The 20715-nt window shown below is 44.4% G+C and overlaps 1 protein-coding gene across 4 annotated transcripts in view; it reads right to left on the reverse strand.

The window, feature by feature from the left end:
- Positions 1 to 17647, reverse strand: part of TMF1 (TATA element modulatory factor 1) — a 56553-nt gene extending 38906 nt beyond the window's left edge. The window contains exons 1-6 of one of the 4 annotated variants that reach the window (XM_053291130.1): positions 17309 to 17647; positions 10464 to 11680; positions 8003 to 8106; positions 6812 to 6938; positions 5676 to 5781; positions 4217 to 4359 (exon numbers count right to left, since the gene is read on the reverse strand). In XM_053291130.1, the coding sequence (XP_053147105.1) occupies positions 4217 to 4359; positions 5676 to 5781; positions 6812 to 6938; positions 8003 to 8106; positions 10464 to 11680; positions 17309 to 17471 (1860 nt within the window). In that variant the 5' untranslated portion in view covers positions 17472 to 17647. Of the gene's footprint in view, positions 1 to 4216; positions 4360 to 5675; positions 5782 to 6811; positions 6939 to 8002; positions 8107 to 10463; positions 11681 to 11856; positions 12269 to 13494; positions 13583 to 15537; positions 15563 to 17308 lie in introns of those variants that run through there. The other 3 variants (XM_053291131.1, XM_053291133.1, XM_053291132.1) reach the window with 3 other exon arrangements.
- Positions 17648 to 20715: the final 3068 nt, after the last annotated feature.

The raw sequence follows: 20715 nt of genomic DNA on the forward strand, positions 1-20715 counted from the left end.
TTGTTTTATCCAGACATCGAGTCCTTCCCAAGGACCTGGGATGGCTGAATTTTATTGTCAATGTTGTTGCTGTTGTTATAGATATCGTCCCAGAATATAGGCTGTTCCCAGTAAAGTTGCTTTTTGGAATTGGCTGATGGTGATTTCTGTGGCCCCTATGGTGTTGAGGTGCTCTTCAAGGTCTCTTGGAACTGCACCCAAGGCGCCAATTACCACTGGGATTATTTTGGTTTATTTCTGCCACAGCCTTTCAATTTCAATTTGTAGATCTTTGTATTTTGTGGTTTTTTTCTATTTCTTTTTCTTCTATTCTGCTATCCCCTGGTATTGCTATGTCAGTTATTTTAACTTGTTTTTCTTTCTTCTCGACTAGAGTTATGTCTGATGTATTGTGTGGCAGATGTTTGTCTGTTTGTAGCCGAAAGTCCCATAATATTTTTGCACCTTCATTTTCTACAACTTTTTCAGTTTTATGGTTCCACCAATTTTTGGCTACAGGTAGCTTGTATTTTTTGCAGATGTTCCAATGTTTCATCTCTGCTACCTTGTCACGCCTTTCTTTGTAGTCACTCTTTGCAATCTTCTTACAACAGCTGATTAGGTGGTCCACGGTTTCATCTGCTTCTTTACAAAGGCGGCACTTGCTGTTTGTTGTTGACTTTTCTACTTTTGCTCTTATTGCATTTGTTCTTAGTGCCTGTTCTTGTGCAGCCAGTATTAAACCCTCTGTTTCTTTCTTCAAGTTGCCATTCTTAAGCCATTGCCAGGTCCTGGTGATGTCTGATTTTCCACTTATATTGTGCAAATATTGACCATGCAGTGGCTTATGTTTCCATTTTTCTGCTCGGTTCTTGACTTGTCCTTTCTTGTAGGCCTGCTTTGTTTCATTGGTGTTAAACAGTTTCTCGTTCTTTAACATTTGAAGTGCATCTTCTTCACTGTCCTTGATATATTCTTTAAGGCCTCTTTTCTCCTCCTCTACTGTTTGATGGACTTGCAGCATTCCTCTTCCACCTGAGCTGCGAGGGAGGTATAGCCTATCTACATTACTGCGGGGGTACAGAGCATGATGGATGGTCATTATTTTCCTGGTCTTAAGCGTCTCGAACTCTGCCTAGGTCCAGTCTATTATTCCTGCAGTGTATCTGATAACAGGTATAGCCCAGGTGTTTATGGCGTGTATGGTGTTCCCGCCATTGAGTTTGGACTTGAGGATTTTTCTAACTCTCCTGATGTATTCACTTCCAATTTTTCTTTTAACTTCAGTGTGTGCGATGTTATCAGCCTGGAGAATGCCCAAGTATTTGTAATGTTCTTTCTCTTCCAGGTTCTTGATGTTGCTCCCATTGGGCAGTTCTATTCCTTCTGTTTTTCTTATTATTCCTCTGTTCATTATTAATGCAGCACACTTGTCTAGTCCAACATAGGAACATAGGAAGCTGCCATATACTGAGTCAGACTATAGGTCCATCTTGCTCAGTATTGTCTACACAGACTGGCAGCGGCGTCTCCAAGGTTGCAGGAAGGAATCTCTCTCAGCCCTATTTTGGAGATGCCAGGGAAGGAACTTGGAGCCTAGATGCCCTTCCCAGAGCGGCTCCATCCCCTAATGTGAATATCTTACAGAGCTCACACTTCTAGTCTCCCTTTCGTATGCAACCAGGGCAGATCCTGCTTAGCTGAAGGGGACAAGTCATGCTTGCTACTTCAAGACCAGCTCTCTTCCCACAAACAAATAAATAAGATGGATCCCTGTCCCCAAAGGGCTCACAATCTAAAAAGAAATATGATAGACACCAGCAACAGTCACTGGAGGTAGTATGCTGGGGGTGGATAGGGCGAGTTATTCTCCCCCATGCTAAATAAAGAGAATCACCACTTTAAAAGGTGCCTCTCTGCCAAGTTAGCAGGGTTTTATCCTAGGATTTTACTAGGATGTCATTTAGGGCTGCGTTCCCGAATAGCTTTTCACCATCATACAGAACAGCGGCCAAGTTGGTTTTTGACGCAGCATCTACTTGCCAGTATTTTAGCCACAGATTGAGATGGCCCACTATCGAAGCTGTAGCAGCTCTAGATGCAAAACAGAGACAGTCCAGGGTAGCGTCCAAAATAAACGCATGCGCCTTATGCAACTTTAATAGCGTTTGGTGCAACCTGACCAGATCTGAGGTGGATTAAATTGTCCAGCCAGATCAGGGAGGCTCTTGCTACTATAGAGCCTGCTGCTGAAGCCCTCATGGACTACGCTGTTGATTCATGAATGCGTTTGAGGGCCCCTTCCATGTGTTTGTTTGCAGGGTCCTTAAAGACTGATTCCCCGTCTCTAGTCAGGACCAAGCCAGAAATTAGTTGTATGACTGGTGTCTCTGTAGGAGGCATAGGAAAGATTTCGCTCCCCTCCTGCTGGAAGGAATAAAGCTTATTAGCCATGGCAGTAGCTCTCAGAGGAGGTGGCTAGAGACCATTCTAATTTGACTGCTTCTACAAATTGTTTTGGGAGTGGAAGGGATACGCTAGAGTGCTTTGAGCCTGGGAAGACCAGGGCACTTTTTCCAGCTGGCTGGGTCTCCTGAGAGGCGGGAGGATTAAGGCCCAGGGCGTGCACGGTTTTGGACATAAGTGGTGCTAGATCCACCACTTGGAAGAGTCTGCGGGGTGCCTCCGATAACTCTGGTTCTTGGGCATCAGACCATTCGCCCTCAGATCTATGCTACTCCAGATCCTCTTTACCCAATGGGTCAATTGGTGAGGATGAGTCCCCATATAGAGGGATAAGTGGAATGGAGCTGGGAGGGGGCCATTGGGAGGCCTCCTGTGAAGGATCGGTGGCTAAGTTCCTCGTACCGCTGTGAGTTGGAACCCTAGGGTTTGAGGACCCATGTTCAGAGATAGATGAATGAATACTGAGTTCTCTCTGTCTAGATCTAGACCTGGCCTTTTTTACATGCTTCCTCTTTTTCTTCACTTTCTTAGGGGCTGGAGTCTCAGACGGGGAGGAAACAGCACTGGTAGAGGAGGGGGAAGCCCATCTGGTCCGCTTTCACTTTTTGGATTTTAAAGTACCATATCTCTCGAAAAACTTTGGGAATAAGTCCTCAAATCACAACCCCCAGGTGAGTGGCACAGCCCCAGGAACTTCCATTAAAGTCTGAGTTGTGTGGATATTCTGGGTCAGACTAGATGACCCTGAGAAACCCAGGGTCGGGGGGGTCAGATAATTGCGGAGGCCCATCATGGGCTGAGCTCACCACTTCAGTAGGTGCCATTGAGGCTGAGCTCCACATCACCACTATGCGGGGCGCTGCTATTTGTTTTGGAGGCGCCAAAGCGCTTTCCAGAGACACCCTGGACTTGGTCGCCACCATCTTCTTCGAGGTCTTTTGGCCAGAAGACGCCATCACTGGCGGCGAGGGCCCGCTCGGCCGGTACTGCTGGCGGCCGGCAGGAAAAGACTGGGGAAAGCGGCAGCGGAAGCGATACTCGGGACACTTCCCCACCCTCGAAACAGTCGGCCTGATGCCCCTGTAGCTCTGGGACACCGCCAAACAGTTGACTGGTGGCATCCTCAGGTTCCAGAGGCCTCCGGGCAGAGAAGGAGCACGCCAGCAAACATGGCCTGCGAGGCGGGGTTGCGGATGGCCCAGAGGGAGCAGGCAGGCCGGCTAGTTGTGAGCCCCTGAGTACTCTGACATGGAGTACTCTGGGGGCTCTGTCCATACAGGAGGGGAAGGAAGGAGGCAGAAATAGGAGCGAGCAGAGTAAGAAAGATGGAGGGGGGAGGGAGAGTGAAGGGGAAAACAAAAGCACTGAAAGAGAGCTGCCTGGAGCCTTGCAGGACTAAGAAGAACTGAGAAGGGTTTGCTCCTCCCAGCCTTAAAAGCTACACTAATTAGCTTAGACCTGCCTTGGAGTCATGTGGGATCGCATAACCCACATGTGAGACACCCTTGGACCCCTGAAGCAGAGAATAAACATTTAAATAGTCTAGAGCAGGGTTTCTTAACCTTGGGCCCCCAGATGTTGATGGACTACAACTCCCATCATCCCCAGCCATGTCCATTGTGGCTGGGGATGATGGGAGTTGTAGTCCATTCAACATCTGGGGAAGCGATACGGTTAAGAAAACCTGGTCTACAGAGCAGAAACAGCACAGCCAAAGAACTAATGCTGTCCTTCAAAGTTCTGTATTTTGAGGTCCAAACATCCACCCCACCTGTTTCAGATGCTGTAATTCTTCTTCTAACTCCTTAATTTTTTTACTCTGCTTTGTATTAACATTTTCCTTTTCCTTATCCTTTGCTCTTAGTTTCTTAATGATGTTAGAGTTTTGCAACTGCTGTTTTGAAAGCTTTTCTCCTGAAAAGAAAAACATGGATGTGATTAGCTGACATCAATATATATCACTACAACTCTTTACACTCCAGTTCTCAACCCAATTTGAATTAGTTTGGTTTTCAACCCAAGCACCCGGAACATGCTACAATGATTTGAATCCAATTACTTCAACTTCACTAGTATGTGGAGTGGTTTATGTATCATCAGGAAAGACAAAGACACAAATATCAGACTCCTTTATGTGACTTATCTTCAAGCTGTATTAAACTAATGGATAGATATAAACCTAACTGAAAACATTTATCCAATCTTACACAATTTGCAAGAATCTCAACTTGTTCTCTTATCTTTTTAAAGAAAGTGTCCTCCATTTACAGGTGCAGAGAAAACAGACTTGTGACTGAAGAACAGTTTGCAGTCTAGTTGAATAATCAGAGATAGCAATACATCTGTAAAACACAGGGCCTTGTGCTAAAAATGGACAAAGTCCAAAGCCCTATAGGAGCTCTAAAATACACACAAGAACTCTGTGTATTCAGGGCTTCACATTGTTCTATATGACAAAATAATCTGTCTGTATATAAGAATTCTCCTTTGTATGCTAGTGCACAGAAGAGAAGCATGCAGATCCAGTGTGCATGGAACTTTGTTCTCAAATCAGAGCTGCACTACACGTACCACAGTTGTTGTATCATGTGCAAGACACATGGTCGGAGAATACAAAACAGCCATTCAGAGCACAATTCTACTATCCCTATCCCTCTAGGGCAGCTATATACCAAGGGACACACTGTCAGTGGCATTCAATTCTAGCTAAACACACACAACAGCCACTGACCCCTGCCCCACAAACACACACATGCATGCATGCACAGATGCAGCTCATCAAGAAGCTGCACCCAAAAATATTTTTCTCCTCTTATTTTCTCACACTCTAGTAGAAACGGTGCATGACAGGAATTTAAATTGGAACTAAATCTGGTCAAATTAGGCTTTTGTGCATAATGATCAAGGGACAGAGCAAGCTAATATCTTTACAGCTCAGTACTGCAGCCTTGCAGTCTCCCTTTTTCACCCCTCTTCACTGGTCTTACATATATTTCTCTTTAATATCAGGGATTGGTGAGCTGTACAAATCTGAAATGTTCAAGCCTTAAATTGTTCCTTCAAAATAAGGGGTTAAGAGGAAAGAGTATTTTTCCCTTGATGGTTAAGTGCTACATTAAAATTAAGTATATTTCCAATAGCAACATGTTAACACTTTAACACAGGCAGAGATTTGAAGCAATGTCTGTTTCTCAACCTCCTTATATCATGAAATACTAACTCAGACCCACCTTCTTCCATTAATCCTTTAATCTGTTCTTCTTTCTCTTTTAGTAGCTCAGCAGTTTCATTGCTGTTCAATCTAGTTGCTAGCTCTTCTTTGAGAGTTTTTACTTCCTAAAAAGAAGAAAATATCCCATTTATTCCTTGAACTATTCATACATATTAAATATTTTTTATTTTTAAACTCTCAGTTCAAACTATGTGGACTCTGCTTATTACAAAAACAAACAAACCTGTAACTGTTAACCTTTAATCCATATTGATTCTCAGTGGACCAGTTCAGATGCCATACAGAATCACAGTTTAAAGCATAATTCCCCAAGCCTTGGGAATACATCCTCTCCACTCACGCAAATCTCCCAGAAGTCTACTTCTGATTTGGGTTAGGAAGAAACCAAGACTGATTGCGACTAGGAGAGTGGGCCTGTTCTTTCAAAATTTGACCCTTTCTCTCCCTAGAGCTCAAGGCCCTCCTCCCAGGAAGCCTCAAATGCAACCACTTATCCAAGCCTTGCAAGCACTGGGCCACCTCAGCTTGCAAGGCCCAGTCCTGCTCGGGGTCAAATAAAGCTCCCGCAACTGTGCCTCTTCCCCAAGGTCTCTTAAGTTCCTGTGCCAGGAACAGGGCATCAGTCCCCACTCCCTGCCTCCACCATCCACCAGCTGCCCCAGTCTAACTTCTGGGTTGGCCCATCCCACTATGCATCCTCATCCTTGGATGCTGCCATTTGCAGTTTCCTCCTGTTCGCAGTGTGCAAGCAGGAGCCTTCAGTCCAGGTGACTCACTCAGGACCAGTGTTCTCTCTAACAGGGAATTCCAGATGTTGTTGACTACAACTCCCACAATTCCTAGTCAAAGGCCATCACGGCTGGGGATTCTGGGAGTTGTAGTCAACATCTGGAATTCCCTGTTAAGAGGGAATGCTGCTCAGGACCACATCCAGACCGTCTCCAGCTAAAATCTATAGCAAGGATTCTAGCATTTCCCCCAAGCATGGATTTCTGCTACTTTATGGTGGCAATTGTAAAAGTTATATCATCTCAGCCTTAAAATACCAGGTTTTACCATTTGAGTGTAAGATGCCATAAGTAACACTATAAAACTGGAGAAATATAATATTTATATAAAGTAGGAAGTAATTACCTTTTTTGTTGCATCTCTCTCTTTGCATGCTAATTGAACCTTTTTCTCCGCGTCTGCTATTCGCTGAGCAAACTCCTCTTTAAGAGATGAAATGCTACTGCTCTCTTCTTTCATTCGGAAGATTTCACTAAACACAAAGTATTCTCATCACTATGAAAGTGCTGAGCATTACAAACGGCATGCAAAATGTATGCTTACAAATACACACATTTTACAAGCATACACTTATGTATGCTTACAAAGACATACATAAGCCCCTCTTTTCCTGAGCCAGACAAAGCAGAAGGAAAGCAAGCAGGAGCTACTTCTGCATTTCCCCCTTCAACCTTTTCTTTGAAGAAGAGCCTGAGCTCAAAAATTATATGCCTAACACAAGAGATACTACAAGAATGTGTTTGGATTTTGCTTTTCCAAATTTCTCAGTTGGGACCTGAGGTGAGCATTAAATGGGATGAGCTCCATCCCAGGAGCACAATTTACCCAGTAGCTAATGTAGTTTTTCCATCGTGATGATGCTCCCTCATGAGCACAGAGCCTAGTTTGGGGGAGAGAGAGAAATTGGGTCCTGATCCAAACTGAAGCTAAGTTATTAGGACACTTGCAAGAACTAGTTAAAAACTGGAAGCGTCCCAACTGACCCCAAATGCCTGAAGTTCTCCATCCCTGCCTATAATAATTTGTAAAAGGCAAGTATATTTACTGAAACCTACTGGAGCTCCCTTGAGAAGTCCATAATGCTGGGGAAAATTGAAGGAAAGAGAATGACCAGCAGCAAGGTGGATGGATGCACCACTGAAAGATCTAAAGGCCAAGTTGAAGACATATCATCCTGGAGAGAATCCATCTATGTGGTCGCTAAGAGTCAACACCAACTTGAAAGCACTTAATTAATCAATCAATCGCATAAATAGTGATCTCTACATTAAATTCCCATTGCATTCAGCTCTGCACTAGTCACCAATATCCAATAACGCTTCTCGAGTTTTTAAATGAACTGTTATAATTCATTAAGCTTAAATACAAAAAATACAGACTGACATCCAGACTAAAGTACTCCTGAGCAGTCCCAGTGAAATTAATGGGACAGGTTAGTCTAAAAAGGCAACCCAGTGCATGTATTAAACAAGGGGCAGATGGGATCACATTTTCATGAGATCTACACAGTCTCAACAGGAATGCTATTCAACTTACTCTTTAAGGTTATCACAAGCTTCTTCTAGGCATGCCTTCTCTTTACTAACACTCAACAGCTGATTTTCCCTCTTCTCCAGTTTCTCCGTCAATGAATCAATGATCTGAAGGAGATTTTAGACAGAAAGTGAATAAACAATAGCATTACAACCCTTTTCATCACTGCAGAAACAAAGCCGAGTTTCTGAAGTATTTTCCTAAGCAATGTAAATATATCACATGGCATTGCTGTTTTTGGATCTTCCCAAAAGGTACCCAATTCATTACCACCTAATCCTGTTCTGCATGGTATAAACAACTGACCAAGCTATAAAGTGCATGTAGCATATTCCCAGCAAGTTCAGCGCAGGCCTTCATATAGAAGCTAGCCCCCAAAATTAGCAGCCAGACAATGGACACTTGACAAAATTACCAGACTTAGGAATGGATATAGTGGAGTGGGAGGATAAATGGGATTCCCTTTATCCCCTTTGTAAGTAATAGAGTTAGAACAGAAAAAGGGCTGCCTGAGACAAATAAAAGTTTTTTAAGAAATAACACTGCTTCTGAATATACTATGCACGGGGACTAGTGCCAACACACTCATCAAAGCAGGGTGGCGCAGGCAGTTCTCTGAAAACCTTTTAAAGAAAAGCTAGCTCTATGAATCCATATTTTGAAAGTGCATTACTCAAGCATGCCCTCATCAAAAAGCTTTAAAAACAGACACAGTGGGAAAAGTATTGTCTGTCCACAGAGAGAGCATTCACATCTCTCTATCTCAACTTCAACAAAATAATTGCTTAAAGTGGAGGTTAAAAAAAAATTGCCTTGAGCAAGATATCTGCTCCCCACTTTTTTCCTTCCCATCTCTCCCTCCCAAGGCACACTCAGGTGCCCGCTGCCACTGTTACAGCTTCATGCACCATATGTCCCATTGATGCCTTTCCTGAAAACTAGAACATGTGGTGCTGGGGAGGTGGCAGCTGTGATGGTTGGGCCGCAGAGCCAGTGGGGCACAGAGTGCACAGATGTGGAACAGCAGCAGCGGTGGGTATCAGAGCATGTCCCAGGAGGAGGAGAGGGGAAGGGAAAAGGGCCAGTGGCCATTGCTTGGTGGGGAACAAACAGAGTGGGGAACACTCACTCATTTCTTGGTGGGGAACACGCAGAGCAGGACTTTCTTCTCTGCATGCCAGCAGCAAGCCTGGCTGTTCATACAGCCAGCCTCCTTGCCCCTTCACGGTCAGCAAGTGCAGGCCCTCTTCCTCCTGCAAATATTTATGTACCGCTTTCCAACAAAAGTTCCCAAAGTGGTAAATATAAAGCAATATAAATAAATAAAGTTGGCTTTCTGTCCCCAAAGGGCTCACAATCTAAAAGAAATGTAACTAGAGGGATACTGTGCTGGGGTTTGGGGGTTGGATAGGGCCAGTTGCTCTCCCCTAGCTCAATAAAGAAAATCACCACTTTAAAAAGGTGCCTCTTTGCTCAGTTAGCAGGGGAACTGGGAGGAACTACTCCAAAGTTGCAGCAATCAATATGTCCTGCCCATCACCATCCCCTCCAGCACAGAGCCCACCTTGCCTGCCCTGAGCAGCAGTGGCGCTCTTGCCCTCTGGCTTCTTGCAACACTGCTGCCTACAAAAAAGGAAGAGGGCCTGTTTGCTTACATGGTAAAGGTGAAGAAGGAGGCCACACACAGCAAGGAGAGAGGAAAAGAGGAGGTAGGAAGGGTCGTGTAACAGCAGAGAGAAAGAGGGGTGGTAATAGTGGCCTCTGGTCCAGGGCGAGGAATTGCTAAGAAGCAATCATTGAGCCAGTTTTCTCTAGGAACCACTGTCAAATTTCTAAGAGTCCTGGTTCAGGTGGATCTGACCACTTCTACTACAATATAAAGACTAAACTAATTTTAAATAGAATAATCCTAGAACAGATAACTTCAGCTAAATTTTAAATGAGCACACCTGAACCAATAGCAACTGTGCCAACTGAACTGAATCCATGTAATTCAAATGGTGATAGTGTATAGAGGCTAGAGTTACACATGTTAAAGCACAATCCATTTCCTTTCCTTACCCCCACCCCAAAGCATTCACAACATAAAGAGAGCAGAGCTCTGCAAACACACAATCACACACACACACACACACACACACACACACACCATAAAGAGAGCAGGTCCCAAAGTATGATTACATGACATCAAACATTAGCAGGCCTATGACCAAGCTGCTACCAGAGAGATCTGACTGAAGAATGGGGTACACAGGAAGATAGACCACTGGTCCATCTAAGCTCAGTACATATTCTTTACTGCCTGGCAGCAGCTCTCTAAGCTTTCAAGCAGGATTCCTTCCCAGCCTTAACTGAAGATGCCAGGGATTGAACCTGGGACCTTCTGCATGCAAAGCAGATGCTCTTCCACTGAGCTATGGACCTTCCATAATGATTGAATTTGAAAGGCTGATTTGGTTGTTACCTTGCAAAGTTCCTCTTTTTCACACTTTACACTGGACGATGTTTCACCACTGAACTGAAGTACCATCATCTCCTCTTTCACCATCTGCCCTTCATCGGTTTGCACAGGAACAGCCAGAACATCTGGCTGCTCAGGGTTAACAGGGGTTGCACTTCGCCCACTTTCCTCCATTTCCATTTCTTCTGTGGGTAGAGCAAGAGCCTCATTTACGATTTGATCATACTTTATTTTTATAGGTTCAGCCTCATCACTCTTTGGTATTGGAGGGCTGATGTTGACAGATGCCGAAACACATCCCCTACCTGACAATTCATCATCTGAGTTTATTTCACTTACACTACGGCTGTCTAAAGACTGCACACTGAATGAGTCTATCCTTTCAAAAGCATCTGAGGAGCAGCAACTCTCAGTCAATTTCTGAAAGTCATCTAGACGGTTATATTCTGCGCAGGCAGATGACGATAGAAGCTGGAAGGAAGTTTGCATCAAATGAAGACTGGCTTTTGAATCAGCAGCCTCTTGCCTAGAACTTACTGAACTCTCGCTTATTACACTTTCATGGTCCAAAACTTCAATATCACTAGTTGTGGATGTCCCTGAGGAGAAAGTGCTGATTGGAGGTGAAGGTGTATTGCTCTGCCTGTCCTCACTTTTACGCTCTTTAGTATCCAAGCCTCCATTCTTTGCCTCTGTAGACAGAGGCTGCGCAGAGATGTCAGGCACATGTCCAGGTCCATCACTTCTTGAACTCAATTTCACAACAGCATCATCTGCTACAGCGAGATGCTGAACAGATGCCTTTTGATCAGCATCTTTAGTTTTGTTTTCATCAGGCTTTTCTTCAGTATTATTTTCTTCTAACGTTTCCTGGGAATCATCAACAGTTTCCAGTCCCACTGATGCAATTACAGAGAAGTCTTTTGCTTCTGTTTCTGGCAGGTCAGGAGGCAGAGAATCCTGTAATGTGTTTTTTACCTCTTCTTTGGGTCGCTGCGATTTGGTGGGTGGCTTAGACACCACTGAATTTTGCTGTATGCTCTGAACATCCGTTGGAGAGAGAAAGGCACTGAAGAAGTTTTCTGATTCATCTACCATAGTCCTCCTGACTGGCTTGGTGATTGCTGTAGGAGATGATATTGGTTGAGTTTGAGGTTCGATATCTAAATTTGATCCCCAGGTAGAAGTATCCCATCCTCCAGTCGTAAGAGAATTTGTTCCTGGCAGAAAGAAAAAGAAAAAACAAATGTTAAAAAATTAAAACACACACTGTACAGCTATCTCTTACAAATGTTAAGATAATTATGCAGTACCTCAGAAGAACCATGAAAACATAAGTAACACTTTAAATGAACTTTGCAGTAGTAGTAACATTCTGCAGTAGTTCCACACCTACCTCTCAGGTAGGTTCCAGATGGTGTCACTTGGAGACGGTTGCTCTTCAAAACAAGAGCTCCGGTATGGAGTCCCACAAGGCTTCATACTGTCTCCAATGCTTTTTAACATCTACATGAAACCGCTGGGAGAGATCATCAGGGGATTTCATGCAGAGTGTTATCAATATCCTGAGGACACCCAAATCTATTTCTCCATGTCAACTTCAACAGGAAATAGCCTAACTTCCCTAAATGCCTGCCTGGAAACAGTAACAAGCTGGATGAGGGATAACAAACTGAGGCTGAATCCAACCAAGACGGAGGTACTCATTGTGGGAGATCAAGACTTAGGAAGTGGTTTAGATCTGCCTGTTCTGGATGGGGCTGCACTTCCTCGGAAAGAGCGGATACATAGTATGGGAGTACTTCTGGATCAAAACCTCTCCCTGATCTCTCAGGTTGAGACAGTGGCCAAGAGTGCTTTTTATCAGCTGCAACTGATACGCCAGCTACGTCCATTTCTGGAGATAAATGACCTTAAAACAGTGGTGCATATGCTAATAACATCCAGACTTGACTACTGCAATGTGCTCTACATTGGGCTGCCTTTGTATGTAGTTTGGAAACTGCAATTAGTATAGAATGCAGCAGCCAGGTTGATCTCCAGGGTTGCCTGAAGAGATGACATTACACCCATTTTAAAAGAACTACACTGGCTGCCAATAAGTTTCCAGGAGAAATTCAAAGTGCTATTATGACCTATAAAGCCCTGAACAGCTTGGGTCCGAGGCATTTAACAGAATGCCTTCTTCTTCATCAACCCCACTGCCCATTAAGATCATCTGAGGAGGTCTGGTTGCAGTTGCCACCGGCTTGGTTGGTAGCAACTCAAAACCAGGTCTTTTCTAGAGTTGCCCTGGGACTCTGGAATGTGCTTCCTAATGAAATTAGAGCTTCCCTTCTCTGAATGTTTTTAAGAAGGACCTGCAAACATACCTGTTTAGTCAAGCTTTTAGTTTATAGTTTTAAAGCTTTGGGCTTTAGAGTTTTAATTTGTATTTTAAATTGTTTTAATAGCATTAATACTTTAATGGTTATTTTTACATTGTGAACCACCCAGAGACATTTTTTGTATGGGGCAGTACAGAAATACATTAATTAATTAATTAAAATTAAAGTCAGCATATTCACAGTGGACAGCAATGAGATGAGCAGCTTATACCACAACACTTCTCTGGTAGTATAATCTTTAGTTCTCTGTCTTTCTAGCAGACTTCTGAATGCACAGGCCAAGTTACCTAAAGAGGGGATGGGAAACACTGGGGAAAGCAACTACATCTCATTGCATTGTGCTCCCTGGTGTTTTGCTTTTCCTTACTCAGGAAGGGACTTCCTGAATGGCATGTAAAATCATTACATGCTCTTGTTGCTTCACTTTTGTTACGTTTCTGTGATCTTTTCCATCAAAACGGATATATCCCTACTTCCTGGCATGTGAGTATAACAAAAATGCATACACCAAAAGCTGGTTGGGAGAAAATTACTTTCCATCCGATACATTATGTAATTAAGCTTCTACATGCCACCTGCCCACTCGCTAGCTTTTGAATAAGGCAGCTTTCTGAGGGTTCCACTGTGCACCCGAATAGATGTGGTACCTTTTGCTGTAGGATTCTATTAATATTTATAATTCATATTTGCTCCATTTGGTTGAGAAGATTGAGAATCCTCACCCAGTAAGCATTACTGCAAGACAAGATAATGCTGTAAACATCTTTGATATCAGTCACTTTAAAAATAAAAAGGTAGTATTTTGATAACAAGAACTGGTATCACCCAAGCAGCATTAAATTCCTCAAGTGTACCCACTGAAGTTTATAATCTAATCTAAAATCACACCACAAATCAGTGCTGATTTGAGGCATGGTCAATGTGTATTTGACTGCCTTGTACACATAGTGTAAGGACACCTTTCCCCAACTTCAACTTATAGTAATTAAAAAATGTGTGTGGAGAAAAATCCCACAGCACGAGAGGAGTATTTATTTTCTACAAGGTCAAAATATTAGATCTGCTAGATTTCCTGGATTAGCTGCTATAGGATTACAATTTTCACAGACCTGCAGATAGCAACATCATGTTGGAATTTTACAAAATGCAGTTGTTAAAAGAGATAACTTCTTGTTTATTTATTTAACATATTTTTATACCGCCCAAAACTCACTTCTCTGGACGGCTTTCAACAAGTTAATATTCATACTGTTTCTTTCAAACACCTCTAAAGGTCTCTATGAAACAAGAAGCTCAAAATTGTTTCCTTAGCAAAAGATTTTCCTTAGCATATGCCCACAAGGAATGAATGCACACTAAAGCTCTCTGGCTAGTTCAATAACATAACATTATTTCCTCATTGCTGCTATCAGGATATGCAATTAGCAAGCATTACTGCAAGATAAGATAATGCTGTAAACATCTTTGATATCAGTTGTTTTATCTTTACAAGTTATAAGAGCTACTTTGTCTGGCTAACCCTTACTTCAACTCTCTGCATAAACATACTCCGTTGAAACATCTTTGTGCAGCTATGGCTTACTTGGCCCACTCAGTGCATCTGCACAGAGAGGGGGGAGGGGAGCGGTTCTGAGAGCTGAACAGCCTCTCCACGTGAATAAGCAACCATGTTTTAGATATAGTTTGACACACAGAGCTTTTGAATTCCAAACTACATCCATGCTACAAGAATATACTACCATAAGATGTGTGCCATTTTTAATGCAACAGCATGCTCTACTACCGGGGGGGGGGGCGGGAAGAGTCACAAGTCAGCCCTAAGTTTAAAAAAGAAGCAGCCTTTTGGGGGGTACATTTGCATGAACAAAATGATCACGCATCTGCTCACATAAAACTCTAGTGCCAATAAGAGGGGATCATGAGAAGTTTATCATCATACTACTGAATAGAACAAGAACACAACTTTTCTACAGCTACCTGCCCACATTCTCTTGCTTTCCCCACTGCAGTTGGTACATTATGTCAAACATTTATTTTACCAAATATTACTTGGGAGGCACAGGGCTGGTGAAGAGGAGACAGTGGCAGCCACCACTTAGTTAGGTTCCAAGCAACTGTCTAGAAGAACAAGCGAAGAAAGAGTGAGGAAAGGCCTAGACAAGTGTGCTACAAAGGAGTCCCCAGGTGTGTGTGCGTGTGTTTGTCCATCAGGGAGAGGGGAAGGGAGAACAGGCTGAAATTATGAAGACTCATTCTAAAGAACACAATATGCATTATGTTACTCATTAACATCAATAAACCACACTGTCAGTCAACAATCATGATAGCCGAAGATTGCAAAACACAACATTTTATCAATCCTACAGATTCAGTATTCTAAACCATGTTAGTTTTGTTATGTAGCATTACAAGCTGGTCTTTGAGGAAGACAAGTGCAACATATACACCCCTCAAGGGGCTAGTTATTGTAATTGCATAGACACTGCAATGGTTATGTTGAGTTGTGAGGGCACACAAATCTCCATCTTAGCTCAAGAATGTCTTCCATTCCATCCTGAGTATTCTGAATGGGGAACATTTCTCTCTTTTGTTGTTGAATGAGGACAATCCTTGCTTTTTGTCACTGAAGAGACAGTGTCATTAAACTATAGCCTTTTTCAAAATAGATAACAAGCTCAAATCAGACTTACCTTCAGACATAAAAGTTCAGACATATTATGGAGGAACCACCTCCAGTTTGGAGGGAAAATCTCAAGCCCTGGATTGGTCTAACCAGCGTTACACCAGAGATACCCTGACTCCATGGGATCCCAGAGCCGTGTATCTCTGGAAGAGTGGAAAGTCTTCCTCCTCTTTAATTACTATAAAATAGGGGACAAGACCCCCGCCATTTTTCTCACCAGTCATGAGTTGCCAGTAACCAAGCACCATGTCATCAGCTGCTACTAGTGTCCCAAGGGAGATGCTGTCAAGATTAATGCTCTCAGCCAAAGACCTGCCTACTGCTAGACTAAAGTAGTCTAGGTAGTTCAATGCTCAAAAACTCAATGCTAGTTAGTTAATATTTTCTTTTGAATTCTTGTGTGCCGTTCTTTACTCCCAATTTCCCCTCTTTTCCCCAGTTCCTTATTCTGTGTGGAACCCTTATTTCTTAATAAACTCCATATACTTAGAAGTGGCTTCAGTCTGGTTTAAAAGGTTCAGGAGAATTATTTGCAAAACTCTTCCCTGTGTGCCTCATAAGGTGGTTTGATGGTTTGTTTTTAGGCTAATATACTGTTTGTCTAGAGCTCAGCTGTTTGGACTCCAGCTGTACAGTATCTGCACAGCTGGAGTTCAAGCCAGACAGTTCTAAGTTGCTGAAGCAGTGTCTGAGCCTGATCAGTGGCTTTAGATTAGTCTTCAACCGTGGCAGCCTACCTGAAAGGAGTGCTGTCTCCTAAATTGGAATCAGAGCAATCTGTTTATTGAGGGTAGATCCCATGAAAGCATAGAGTGATCTCTGGTCTGTCAGATGAGTTAATGATTATTTACTCAGGGTACATAGCTCTCATCTTGCGGGTGCAAAGCAAGACTGAAGAAATGAATGGGCTGTTATGAATACCCGGCAATGTATACATGAGTGAGATAGTGTAAATATGGAGTTTATACTGCAGGAATATGAGGCAACAAAGAAAAAGATACACAATTATGGCACATAAGTTAATGAGGCAAAAAGTGTGATAGTCTCTGAACATTTAAAAGTCTGTGAACTGCTGCTACCTTTCATAGGCTCATGAGATTGGTCAAAGGTAAATTCAAATAATACATGGATGAAGGCCAAAAATGGAACAGAAAGCCTGGAAATACATCACGGAAGAAAGATGAGTCACCACCAATACTGTACAACTAAGGAAGGTTTAGTGAGGCAGTTATCAAGTCCAAAGTGTACATTTACTTATTATAGTTTATATCCCCGTTTCCTCCATTTCCACACACCCAAGGCAACTGTGCCTACGAGAATGGGTGGGGTAGAGAACAACCTGTGATTGTAATAAACAAAATATATATACACACAACACACACAAAAGATATTAAGTGTGTTCATTTCACAGACTTGCAGCACAATCCTATACATATTTACTCAAAACGAAGCCTCACTTTATTCAGTGGGCCTTATTCAGAGGGACGTATTACAGGACTGCAACCCTTAGTAACTCAACTCACCCAACAACTGAGAAACCACAACGAAAAGGAAGAGAGAGAAAGGGGGGGGGGGAAATAGGCGAGAAAGAAGAGTTAGCACCGGGGCCAATGGATGTGTCTGTTTTTATGCGTGTGAGGGAAGAGGAAGGCGGGGCGGGGGGAAGCCGTGTTTACCTCCGTTCAGTACTGCCTAGAGACTGACAGGGCTAGACTCTCGCCACGAGGGGCTGCCAGGACCCCTGCCCGCCCGCCGCCCCGACCCACACCGCCGCCTACCAGCCTCTCCGGGCCGGGAAGGGGCAGATCCGACTTGGGGGCTCCCCTCGCCCTCCTCTTCCTCCTCGGCCTGGATGTCCAGCACTCGGTCGATGGACTTCTGCGCCTGCGAGAGCGCCTGCTTGGCGAAGCTCGAGAGCTGCGACGCGTTGAACCAGCTCATCTCCCTCGCCTAGGCCAGGCTAGCGCCCATCGGCCGTTTCCCCCAAGGCTGCCTGCCTGCCTGCCTGCATTCAACCACAACCAGCGTCGACATCCATTCGAAAGACTAGGAAATGAACCCGGATAGCGCAGCCGACCACACAAGCGAATCGCGCATGCGCACGGCCTCCGCCGCTCCACGTAGCAAAACAACGCGGCGCCGGCGCCCTTCCTCGCGGGCGACACTCACGTGACGACCAGCCTTGTTGCCATAGCCACCACCAGCGTGTTGGGCGCCTCAGAGAGCCAGACGGAAGCTTTCCTCCCACTTCCGCCTCTCATGGCATATAGCGCTATCATGGGGTCGGCCTGTTAACAAGTCCGGGTCTTTTCTGTTGCTCATCTCCCAAAGAGGTAAAGGTAAAGCGTGCCGTCGAGTCGATGTCGACTCCTGGCGACCACAGAACTCTGTGGTGGTCTTTGGTAGAATACAGGAGGAGTGATTGCCAACTGATAAGTTAGTCTTCATCGACCGTCGATAAATCACTCCCCTTTGGGTGATGAGCACTATTAAAAATGCAAGTATTTGAATGTTTGGTATTACATACCTCCTGTCTCGGCCATCCCTGTTCTGTCCTCTTCCGTTTTCTACAACCATACGTTTAATTTCTTTTTAGGTGCACTTTAGAAACGGCGATAGTCAACTCCAGTATTTGGATTTGCAACATCAATTCTTCATGAACATTTTGGTCTAATCCCATATTGTTTTCTAGTGGTGTGCACGGAACCAGTGCCTGCCGGTTTGAAAGGCGGGGGGGATATCTTTAAGAATGGGGAGGGGGCTCTTATTCCTCCCACTGCATTTCCCCCGCCAGTACTGTCTTTTAAAATGGTCTGGTGGGGTGGCAGCATACCTCCTTTCTGCCCCAGTGCTGCCTTGGACCAGGAGTCGCCAGAGGCACACGTGTGATGTGCGTGCATGCGCACCAGACACTTCCAGCCAGGGGCACTGGGGCAGCAAAGAGGTATGCAGCCACCTCACCAGACCATTTTAAAAGTCAGCACTGGCGGGGAAAACGTGGCGAGAGGGATAAGAACACCCTCCCCATCTTAAAGATATCACCACCACCACCGTCGAACCAGCTGAACTGGTTTGTAGGCCTTTGGGGCCTGTGAACCAGTTTATGCACATCCCTGTTGTCTCTCTCTGCAAGGGAAGTAGCAGCTGGGTTGCTACACTTTACTGCTCTAGCCTTGATCATTACATAGGAAGCTGCTTTATACCAAGTTGGAGCACTGGTCCATCTAGCTCAGTATTGTCTACACAGACTGGCAGCAGTTTCTCCAAGGTTGTAGGCAGGAATCTCTCAGCCCTATCTTGGAGTAGGCTTGAGCCTGAAACGTTTGGGAGGTCGTTATAAAGGCCTCCGAAATGTTTCGGCTTGGGTGGCGGGGGTGTACTTTAAGGACGGGGAGGGGTGTACTCACCCCTCCCACTGCATTTCTCCCGCCGGCACGCCATTATTTGTAAGCCCCTAAGGGCGGCAGCATTCCTGCCTGCCATCCCGTTTCCCTCATCGGCCAGAAGTGGCTGGAAGTAGCGACCGTGCGTTCACCCGTTGTGTGCGTGTACAATGCCAATCTGCCGTGTATGCACACGATGGGCGCACACGCAGTCGCTACTTCCGGCCGATGAGAGAAATGGGGCAGTAGGGAGGAACGCTGCTGCCCCGAGGGGCTTAAAATAACGGAGCGCCGGTGGGGGGAATGTGGCGGGAGGGGTGAGTACATCCTCCCCCGCCCTTACAATACCTCTGGCGCCAAATACATTTTGGGCACATCCCTATCTTGGAGATGCCAGAGAGGGAACCTGGAACCTTCTGCTCTTCCCAAAGCAGCCCCATCCCCTAAGGGGAATAGCTTACAGTGCTCACACATGTAGCCTCCCATTCAAATGGAAACCAGGATGGGTTGCTAAGCAGCAAAGTGAACAATTCATGCTTGCTACAAGACCAGCTCTCCTCTGAACTTCAGACCCCTGTTAAAAGCTATTTTTTAAAATTGATGTCAGGAAATGAATGATTACAGACAGTCGTGTCAATCTACTGACTCCTAGTAATTTTTACCACATACTTCTACCTGTACACATGCAATCTTTATCTTTCATCCCATCTGCAAGGAAATCCTCCACACAACAAACCCTTGGATATAGAGATGTACAATGGGCTCCATAACATCTGGACTAGTCCAAGACCAGGTGTACCACAGAAAGAATGCCTGTAGGAAAAGAACTCATCTTGCCTCAAGTGACCAAGCAAACTCACACTATCAGCATCACCAATCCAAAGACCAGGACACATCCACATGCATGTGGTAGGGCACCTGAGACAGCATCGCAAGCCATTATTCCAGAGCCCGTTGGTGTATGGAGCATACTGATGCCCCCCATTTGGCATCCAGAATACAACACATGCTACTCCCGCTTCCCCACATACACACCCATCGTGCATCAAGCATACCAATTTCCCTCCTGCCAGATTTCCACTACTACACATTCCTACAGTGCACAAAGCATTGATTGATTGATTAAGTGCTGTCAAGTTAGTGTCGACTCTTAGTGACTACATAGATTCTCTCCAGGATGATCTGTCTTCAACTTGGCCTTTAATGTCTCAGTGATGCATTCACTGCTGTTGTAATCGAGTCCATCCACCTTGCTGCTGGTCATCCTCTTCTTTTTCCTTCAACTTTCCCCAGCATTATGGATTTCTCAAGGGAGCTGAGGCTTCACATAATGTGCCCAAAGTATGATAGTTTAAGCCTGATCATGTGTGCCTCGAGTGAAAATTCTGGATTGATCCATTTGTTTGTTTTCCCGGTTGTCCATGGTATCCTCCAAAGACTTCTCCAACAACAAAGTTCAAAAGCATCAATACTTTTTCTATCTTGCTTCTTTAAAGTCCAGCTTTCGCATCCATAGAGTGTCACAGGAAACACCATTGTCTTGGCATCTGAATATCCTTTCCAAGGCCTTCATTACAACCCTACCAAGTGCTAGTCTGCGGCATATTTCTTGACTGCTGGATCCTTTACTGTTGATGGTCGATCCTAAAAGGAAGAAACTATCCACCACTTCAATGTCTTCATTATCAATTCTGAGGCTAGGCCAATGACCCACTGTCATTAGTTTAATCTTCTTGACATTTACCGTATTTTACGGACTATAAGACGCTACGGACTATAAGACGCACCTTAATTTTAATCCA

Source organism: Hemicordylus capensis, chromosome 2 (assembly GCF_027244095.1).
Source record: "Hemicordylus capensis ecotype Gifberg chromosome 2, rHemCap1.1.pri, whole genome shotgun sequence".
Taxonomy (NCBI): Eukaryota; Metazoa; Chordata; class Lepidosauria; order Squamata; family Cordylidae; genus Hemicordylus; species Hemicordylus capensis.